This window comes from Bos indicus x Bos taurus, chromosome 25, assembly GCF_003369695.1.
Source record: "Bos indicus x Bos taurus breed Angus x Brahman F1 hybrid chromosome 25, Bos_hybrid_MaternalHap_v2.0, whole genome shotgun sequence".
NCBI classification, from domain to species: Eukaryota; Metazoa; Chordata; class Mammalia; order Artiodactyla; family Bovidae; genus Bos; species Bos indicus x Bos taurus.
The window spans coordinates 6,435,500-6,444,581 of NC_040100.1; the positions used below are offsets into that span (position 1 = coordinate 6,435,500).

Sequence of the window (9,082 nt, forward strand, 5' to 3'; positions counted from 1 at the left end):
TGTGCTCGGGAAAGCCTGTGTGCGGAGTGGGGGGAGGGGGGGGGCGGCGGTGCTGGGTGTACTGCTATTGGCAGCTGTAGTGGGCGTTGGATAGCTGTCCGCGGGCTGGGGGGGCTCGTGCGCAGGCGTCGGGTGGTGGGCGGAGGCGTTGGTGTTAGGGAGGTGGGTGTGGAGGCGGAGAGGAGGGCGTGGTGTCCCCAGGTGATCGCGATCGGGGGGACGGCAGAGGAGCGAGAGAACGACGCGGCCGTTTAGGGGGAAGAGGAAGTTAAGACAACATCGCCTGTTTTAGTGCTTCTTTTTTCTTTTTCCAGTTCAGCAGAGACTATTTTCCAGGGGGGGATGAGTTAAAATGATCTATCGTGTTATACTGAGAACAGTTCGTAGGAAGACGGTCAGTATGCTCCGCTCCTTCCCCTCCGCTCCTTTTTAGGTGCACCCCTACGCTCCCTCGGAAGCCTTTCTAAATGGGTGGGCACCGGGGGACAACCGGGTAATGAATAATTTATAAGGACCGCCCCGCCCATTAGCCACGCCCCTCCGAATCGTGCTGACGCACGTTGCGTGTTCCAAACCCGAGGAAGTAACGTAACAGTCCCCGCCCCTAGCACGGAGGGCGGGGCGTCATCTCCAGCACGTGCTGCATCTACCCGCGCAAGCCCAAAAGGGTGTGCGCAGGCGCTGCTCGCTAGGGGGAGGAAGGAGGCGGGGTGGGGAGGTTGCTGGGTTTAGAGCCGGGCGGAGACCGCTGAGACTCATTCCTCAGGAACAAGGGTCGGGTGTCAAGGAGACCTTTTCACACCAGCTCCCCGTCCCCCGCCTACGGTGGGTGGGATCGCGCGGCAGAGACAAAAGGATATCAGTAGGGACGGACATAGCTGCGAAGGGAAGTAGGGTGTCAGTTTGGGGTGGTGGGCTTCTGGGGGTGGGGGGCGGGCTGAGAAGGGCTATATTTAAACTCCCGGAGCCGTTAAGTTGGTTCGTACTCCGATGCGCGCGCAATCAGGGTGGTGGCAGAGTGCGCATGCGTGATTCCCGGGAGAGAGGAACGCGCCCCAGCCGTGCGCGCTCGCGCCGGAGCGGTAGTGGTGGAGGAGAAAGGGGTCGGCGCACGCGCGGTTGAGTCCTCGAGTTGTTCGGGTCTCGCGGGCATCTTGTTTTGGTCTCGCGGGCGAGTGGGGCGAGCTTTCCGGGGAGGCGCTTGGGCACGAGACCAGGGGAGACGAGCAGCACTGCGCGCGCACTCGGGGAAGGAGGGGGGGAAGGGAGCGTGGTCTAGGAAGGGGGGTTAAGCCCCCGGTGCCCCCCTGGTTGCCCTCGACTGGAACGGAATAAGGGGAGGAAATGATCGAGATGGCGGCGGAGAAAGAGCCGTTTCTGGTGCCGGCCCCACCGCCGCCGCTCAAAGATGAGTCGGGCGGAGGGGGCGGCCCCACGGTGCAACCGCACCGAGAGGCCGCCTCCGGGGAGCTCCGCGGCGGGACGCAGCGTGCGCCGGGCCCGCGCGCTCACTCGGCGGGATCCCCGGCCTCTGGGGCCGGCAAGGAGAGCCCCGGGGCTGCATCCACCCCTCGAGGCGGTCAGTCGCAGCAGCAGCAACGAGGGGGCGGCCCCCAGGCGCAGTCACACGGGGAGGCCTGCTTGTCGGATCCGCACGGGCGAGCCGCTCCCCCGGACGTGGGGGAGGAGCGACGGGGAGGAGGCGGAACAGAACTGGGCCCCCCTGCTCCTCCTCGACCCCGGAATGGCTATCAGCCCCACCGGCCCCCAGGGGGAGGTGGGGGCAAGAGGAGAAATAGCTGTCATGTAGGGGGAGGTGGTGGAGGCTTCAAACATCCGGCCTTCAAGAGACGCAGGCGGGTTAATTCGGACTGTGACTCTGTCTTACCCTCCAACTTCCTCCTGGGGGGCAATATCTTTGATCCCCTGAACCTGAATAGTCTCCTGGATGAGGAAGTGAGCCGTGCACTCAATGCGGAGACCCCTAAGTCATCCCCGCTTCCGGCCAAGGGGCGAGATCCAGTGGAGATCCTCATCCCCAAAGATATTACAGACCCTCTCAGTCTCAATACGTGCACTGATGAGGCCCAAGTTGTCCTTGCTTCGCCACTCAAGACTGGTCGGAAGCGGCATAGACACCGGGGACAGCACCACCACCAGCAGCAGCAGGCAGCGGGAGGGAATGATAGCCACTCCGCGCTGCCCACAACCCCCCTCACTTCCTCACTCCACGGGGAGGGCACCACGCAGCAGCATGGGGGCCAGAACCGGGACGCCCCCCAACCCTATGAACTCAACACAGCCATCAACTGCAGGGATGAGGTCGTGTCTCCCCTTCCATCTGCCCTCCAGGGTCCCTCAGGCTCCCTTTCAGCCCCTCCAGCTGCCTCAGTTACCTCTGCACCCCCGTCTTCCTCCTCACGACATCGCAAACGACGCAGGACTTCCAGCAAGTCAGAGGCGGGGGCTCGGGGTGGAGGCCAGGGTTCCAAGGAAAAAGGCCGAGGGAGTGGGGGGGGCCGTCACCACCTCCAGCCACTACCTGCTCCAACCTTCAAAAAGCAGCAGTGCAAGTTCCAGTATGGGAATTACTGCAAGTACTATGGGTACCGCAATCCTTCCTGTGAGGATGGGCGCCTTCGGGTATTGAAGCCTGAGTGGTTTCGGGGTCGGGACGTCCTCGATCTGGGCTGCAACGTGGGCCACCTGACCCTGAGCATTGCCTGTAAGTGGGGCCCATCCCGCATGGTGGGCCTGGATATCGATGCCCAGCTCATCCACTCAGCCCGCCAGAACATCCGACACTACCTATCTGAAGAGCTGCGTCTGCCACCCCAGACTTCTGAGGGGAGCCCAGGAGCAGAGAGTGAGGAGGGGACCACAGCCATCCGAAAAAGGAGCTACTTCCCAGCCTCGCTGACAGCTAGCCGTGGTCCCATTGCTGCACCCCAAGTGCCGTTGGATGGAGCTGACACAGCGGTCTTCCCCAACAACGTTGTCTTCGTCACGGTAAGAGGGTCCCCAGGCTCCTGGGATAGGGGTCAGGCATGAAGATGAGAGAGAATGAGAACATGGCCAGGAGGGTTATGACCCAGAGGGTTCCTATGCATGCACCCCTCCCTGGAGAAGCCAGGTCCTCAAGAGAGTGGTCTGAATCTGCCATTGATTCCATTTTGGTTGTATCTGCCCTTCTATAACCTGGAAAGGCAGGGGCTGTACCTGGAGTCCTTGCTCATGACAAGCCCCAGGATAGAGGCAGCTTCCTTTTGCTCTGCTCCTGGACAGTATTGTAATCTAGATCCATCCACTTTCCTTTGGAGGCTGCTGCTCATACTCACTGGGGGATGTGGTCCAGATGAAAACTTGTCTTCCAGGCTTCTGTAGGTGCCTGAAGGGATGGGTGTCAGACATTCAATGTCTTGGGATGGGGAGGAGGATTAGGCTAGTGGCTGGCTAATTATGTCCTGCCCTTTGATAGGGACCTCATTTGCGTTACACACACAGTTGATTGTCAGTGGCCAGGAACCCAAGCGACTTGGTCTTAGACCACCACCACACTGACCCTAGATGGTGGGATGGGGAACTGTGCAGGAGAGTACCAAGTCTTAAGTATCTGTGCCCTGACTGCACATCAGTCCCCAATACTTCAGTTAGTCCACCTACAGGAATAGTTGGCAGTGTGTTCAGTTACACCCAGAAGAATGGACTTTGCAGAGGGGTGGTAGTGAGCTAATCATCTAGGTCTCCTGAGAGATGGAGGTCTTCATTTCTCTGGAAAAAAGGAATAGGCCTGAAACTTTGATAGTCCCATCTAGGGAAGGAACCCACAGGTCTCCCTTTCAACATGAGTTGGGCCCCTTTGCAGAACATTGAATCTCTCACCTTAAATGCCTGTGGGGAATAAGTACTGGACAGGATCCTCGGAGAACCCCAGCATTCTTTCTCTGCAATTTGAACTTAGCTTTGATTGCCTTGTGGATAATTTGCTCAATTTAAAATTACTCAAGCTCTATGTTTGATTGGCTTAACACCAATACAGAGCAAGAAAATGAGACTCAAAGAGGGCAGGCACCATTTGGGAGTTGTTTTGAGGAGTGTCGGAGAAGCCTGGCCAAGGACTCAAGTGAGGCTGCGCAGTGGGTTGAGAAGGGGCGGTGGTTCTTTTTCACCTCTGTTGTCCTCACCCCCGATTCTCGCCCTCAGGGTAACTATGTGCTGGATCGAGACGAACTGGTGGAGGCCCAGAAACCCGAGTATGATGTGGTGCTCTGCCTCAGCCTCACCAAGTGGGTGCATCTCAACTGGGGAGACGAGGGGCTGAAGCGCATGTTTCGCCGGATTTATCGGCACCTACGTCCTGGGGGCATCCTAGTCCTAGAGCCCCAGCCTTGGTCTTCCTACGGCCGGAGAAAGACTCTCACAGTGAGTGGGGGTTTCTGTGGAAACTGGGGTAGTCCTTCCTTTAGTTGAGGCAAAGAAGACCTCAAAGAAGCAGAGAGACTTTTTGAAGAAGGTGAAAAGGCCCTGCCGGGTGGGCCTGCCTTCACCAGCCAAGAAGGCAATAAGCTGAAGTGATCCCTTACCTTTCTCCCTAGGAAAGAATCTATAAGAACTACTTTCGAATTCAGCTGAAGCCAGAGCAGTTCAGTTCCTACCTGACATCCCCAGAGGTGGGCTTCTCCAGCTATGAGCTCGTGGCCACACCCAACAACACCTCCAGAGGTAAGGCTGGCTTCTTTTGTCCAGGGAGGAAAGGAGGCCGGTGCCGGTGCAGGGTGCAGACCAGTGTTGGGGTCTGGAGGCCCTGCCAGCCCCTACTGAGTGCGCACTCTTCCCTCAGGTTTCCAGCGTCCTGTGTACCTGTTCCACAAGGCCCAGTCCCCCAGCCACTAAGTGGCCCCCTGAACAGAAAGTGTGAAGAAGCTGCCTGCTGCTCCAAAGGACCTAGGGGGAGAGGAAAGTATCTCAAGGTCTTTTCTTTCTGGCTCCAAAAACAGTTTCCTCTCCTGGATCTGCAGAGAAAGCTTTTCCTGTGTTGCTGCCCCAGCCTCTTCCCTACACCTCTGGCACCTAAGCAGCAAGCCCAGCTGTGCTGGAACCATCATCTTCCTCTCCCTCAGCCCACTGGGCTGGATGGCATGGACTGTTTGCTGCCCTCTGTTCTCCTAGGGCATGGGAGGTGGCGGGTATCAAGTTCTCTGGCCTCTTCCTCCTGTTCTCCCAAGGAGAGAGACTCATTTCTCCTCGGCCCTTGTCCTGAGCTGCGTTTCAACAGACCACCAATACATGGGCTGAGGATTAAGAGGGGGATGTCGGTGGGGAGGCATGCAGGTACTGTGAAAATCCTTCCCTCTGCTGTCCCCCACTGGGAGAGGTGGTTGGGTTCAGAATGTGAGAACAGCACAATAAACTTGATGTTTAGGGCAGCGGCCCCCACACGTGTGTTTGGCACACTGTAGTTTGAGGGGGCAAAGATGGTGGCTCCTGGCAGAACCTGTGCTTCCTCTCTGCCCAAACTACAGTCTTAAAGAAGAGAACAGGTGTTTTTTTCAGTGGTTGGGAAGATTGTTGAATGCCAGTGAGCCCTCTCTACATGTGTTCAGTTGTGTCCCCCTCTTTGCTACCCTACGGACTAGCCCACCAGGCTCCTCTGTCCTTGAGATTTTTCAGGCAAGGCGACTGGAGTGGGTTGCTATTTACACATGAGTATAGAGAAAACCCTAAGCCAGGAAAAGGGAATATAATGTGAATTTTGAAGAAGCCATCTACCTTCCCCCAAAAAACCCACTGACAAAATTTGTTTTGTGGAAGCTTTGGGCACAGGCTGACTTTGGAAGAGTTAACCATGGAGTTGAAGTGGAACCAGGGGAAGGCACTTTTAGGACCAGAGTTGGACACGACTTAGCAAGAACCTGCCTGCTCTGCTTCTCATCACTACCAAGTTTCTTTAAAAGGGGGCCAAAACGATTTTCTGACCGCTTCCAACCTCAGTCTTGACCCCATGTTAAGGCTCCCAAAAAGAGTCCCATTTATTAGCAAAACCACTTTATTCTGATAAATAGTTTCAACACCAAAAAATACGAACTAGCAATCCAGGGAGACCCCCGGTCTACGCCTCCCATCGCCTCAGTGTCCGATGCATAAGGAAGGTATCTTCTGAAGGACGGGGCCGGAGTTGAAGCCGGAGCGGGGGCAGACCTTCCAGGGTCAGGTGTGGAGATTCATAAAATAATGTTTCCGGATCACACAATATGGTCATGTCTGGCCCTGGGCCAGGTGGCTCCTGTTGGAGCACAAACAAGGTTGTACTCGGGAAGGGGAACTGAATCCCTGGCCTTTGGGGGTGGGGAGTGGAGTGGGGGGGGGGGGGGTGGTAGGGGAGACAGCCCAGGTGCCTCACCTTTGGAGGTGGGGCTCGGGCCTGCGGCGGCAGGAGCGCCAGTTTCTCCCTCAGCGCGGCGTTCAGAACCTGTTCCTCCGGCACCTGCAGACTCACCAGATCTCGGAAGAGCCGCTTGGAGCGCGGCACGTTCAGCCCTGAGACCGCATGAGGGGCGGAGGTGAGCGGCGCCGCGCACCCCCGCTCCCGCGCCCGGCCGGCCGCCTGCCCCCCTCACCCTCGGTCACGCTCTCCTCCAGGCCGCAGCGGGTCTGAAATGACTTTCTCAGCTGTTCTTCCACGGCCTTCGCGGCATCGAATTGGCCCCCGGCTGCGGCCCTCGCGGCCTGCAGCTCGAGGCTCAGGGCCAGGCTACTCTGCTGCACCGGCGCCCCCAAGTCCTGAGGCGCCTCGGGCTTCTCGCTCGATGAGGCGGCGGCCGGCGGCGGCTCGGACCGGACCGGGGAAGGCGGCGCCAGGAGGAAGCGGACCTGGGAGCAGAGAACGGGGCGGTGAAGGGGTGAGCCGGGGGGTCGTCAGCGAGCTGGCGGCCAAGCTTTCCCCAGCTCACCTGCCGCCCCTTGCGGGCCCCGCCCCGCCGGTCCGCCCGCCCCTTCCGCCGTCCCGGGCTGCAGTTGGGCCGTCCGCGTCCGGGACTCTCGGACCGTGGGCTCAGGCTCAGGTCCAGGCCGGGCTCCGGCACCGGGGCTCCGGGCTCGGGAGCGCGGGGTTCTGGGGGTGGCCCTGGGACCGCCACGGCCTCTCCCTCTTCCACCGATTCCAGCTGTGACCCGTTATAGACCATCATCTTCCGGCGTCTGTAGGGGTGCGGGGTTGCTGGGGGCTAAGGGTCACGGAACCGCCACCTCTTCTCCCCCGCCCTCTCAGACGCCGCTACCGGAAACCGTCAGCCCCTACCCAAGGGGGCGGGGAGATCAACCCTAGCCCGCCCTATTGGTGCGCCTAAGCGTCATTTCCGTTGTCTCCTCCCTCGCCTCTCGAAGGGCTTCCGCCTGCACCACCTCGCCCCGCCCCCCAGGCCAGGGTTTTAGAGCGCAAACCCGCGGAAGCCCTACGGGTCCACTTTAGGACCATTTCCATTTTGAAACGAGCTACAGCCTCCTCGCCCTGTCCAGTCGTCACCACCTGGCTTCTGCTCGAATCCGGACTGTGTCAGTCCTCCCTGCCAGGGCACTAAGTGGGACATCTTTAATTAACGGCCCAGCGCCCTTGCACTGGACCTCCCTACTCCGTGCCTCCACGGCATCTCTGGGTGTTCCATCGCCTCCCTACTCTGACCAGACCCAGTGTGAGTGAGGGCGTGGCTCGCTGACTCCAGCCAGGGTCCTTCCTAGGTGGTGGCCTGGGTGAATGGCCCTTTGTGACTTTTTCCTTTTCGAAAGCCCGCTAAAATATTCATCTATAAATTGAAAGAGACACGTATACCCTAATGTTCATCACAGCACTGTTTACAATAGCCAGGACATGGAAGCAACCTAGATGTCCATCAGCAGACGAATGGATAAGCAAGCTGTGGTACATAAACACAATGGAATATTACTCAGCTATTAAAAAGAATGCATTTGAATCAGTTCTAATGAAGTGGATGAAACTGGAGCTTATCATACAGAGCGAAGTAAGTCAGAAAGAAAAACACCAGTACAGTATATTAACACATATATATGGAATTTAGCGGAGAAGGCAATGGCACCCCACTCCAGTACTCTTGCCTGGAAAATCCCATGGATGGAGGAGCCTGGTAGGCTGTAGTCCATGGGGTCGCTAAGAGTTGGACATGACTGAGCGACTTCTTTTTCACTTTTCACTTTCATGCATTGGAGAAGGAAATGGCAACCCACTCCAGTGTTCTTGCCTGGAGAATTCCAGGCGCGGGGGAGCCTAGTGGGCTTCCGTCGATGGGGTCGCACAGAGTTGGACACGACTGAAGCAACTTAGCAGCATGGAATTTAGACAGATGATAACGATGACCCTATATGCGAGAAAGCGAAAGAGACAGAGATAAAGAACGGACTTTTGGACTCTGTGGGAGAAGGCGAGGGTGGGATGATTTGAGAGAATAGCATTGAAACATGTATATTACCATATATGAAATAGATTGTCAGTTCAGGTTCGGTGCATGAGACAGGGGCTTAGGGCTGGTGCACTGAGATGACCCTGAGGGATGGGATGGGGAGGGAGGTGGGAGGAGGGTTCGGATGGGGAATACATGTACACTCATGATTCATGTCAATGTATGGCAAAAACCACTACAATATTGTAAAGTAATTAGCCTCCAATTAAAATAAATATTTTTAAAAAATATTCATCTATATAAAAAATAAAGATCTATGTTGAGTACCATTTTTTAAAAAAAGGCTTGGGGGATTTACCCTGGACCTCTGGACTGCGGGGCAGAAGATGGGAGCTCTCACCTCCTTCCCTCATGTTCTTTGAGGCAGACCCTTTCAGTTCTCTGAGCCTCTATTTCTTCTTGGGTAAAAGTAGTTTGCGTTCAAGACTTTTGAGGCTCTCCCAAAATGGGTTAACAGTCAACAGAAATGTTTGTGTACCATTTTTTAATTTGTTTTCCCATTCATTGTCTTCCCAAGAAATGCTGTGGAAGATCAGATAGAATGGATAGTTACCCATATTTTACAAAAGTTTTCAAGGATCTCAATAGGGAAACTAAAAGGATTTCCAGCT

The 9,082-nt window shown here is 56.7% G+C and overlaps 2 protein-coding genes across 2 annotated transcripts; one reads left to right on the forward strand and one right to left on the reverse strand.

The window, feature by feature from the left end:
* The first annotated feature begins 200 nt into the window (after nucleotides 1-200).
* Nucleotides 201-5,438, forward strand: MEPCE (methylphosphate capping enzyme). Its single transcript, XM_027528310.1, has 4 exons — nucleotides 201-3,009; nucleotides 4,204-4,422; nucleotides 4,596-4,722; nucleotides 4,841-5,438. The coding sequence occupies exons 1-4, from the start codon at nucleotides 1,345-1,347 to the stop codon at nucleotides 4,891-4,893; spliced, it is 2,064 nt and encodes a 687-aa protein (XP_027384111.1). The 5' UTR covers nucleotides 201-1,344; the 3' UTR covers nucleotides 4,894-5,438.
* A 590-nt stretch (nucleotides 5,439-6,028) lies between these two features.
* Nucleotides 6,029-7,734, reverse strand: PPP1R35 (protein phosphatase 1 regulatory subunit 35). Its single transcript, XM_027528315.1, has 4 exons — nucleotides 6,951-7,734; nucleotides 6,618-6,870; nucleotides 6,401-6,537; nucleotides 6,029-6,283 (listed from the first exon to the last, which is right to left on the reverse strand). Exons 1-4 carry the CDS (start codon nucleotides 7,185-7,187, stop codon nucleotides 6,110-6,112), a joined length of 801 nt encoding a protein of 266 aa, XP_027384116.1. The 5' UTR covers nucleotides 7,188-7,734; the 3' UTR covers nucleotides 6,029-6,109.
* Nucleotides 7,735-9,082: the final 1,348 nt, after the last annotated feature.

Bases quoted from the DNA above. Each gene is read 5' to 3' on its own strand.
- PPP1R35 (XM_027528315.1), bottom strand. From the start codon at position 7,187: ATGATGGTCTATAACGGGTCACAGCTGGAATCGGTGGAAGAGGGAGAG. The intron at 6,871-6,950 runs GTGAGCTGGGGA...CTCTGCTCCCAG, and splicing joins GGGCCCGCAAGGGGCGGCAG to GTCCGCTTCCTCCTGGCGCC. The intron at 6,284-6,400 runs GTGAGGCACCTG...GTGCTCCAACAG, and splicing joins CCCGAGCCCCACCTCCAAAG to GAGCCACCTGGCCCAGGGCC.
- MEPCE (XM_027528310.1), top strand. From the start codon at position 1,345: ATGATCGAGATGGCGGCGGAGAAAGAGCCGTTTCTGGTGCCGGCCCCA. The intron at 3,010-4,203 runs GTAAGAGGGTCC...TCTCGCCCTCAG, and splicing joins ACAACGTTGTCTTCGTCACG to GGTAACTATGTGCTGGATCG. The intron at 4,423-4,595 runs GTGAGTGGGGGT...CTTTCTCCCTAG, and splicing joins GCCGGAGAAAGACTCTCACA to GAAAGAATCTATAAGAACTA.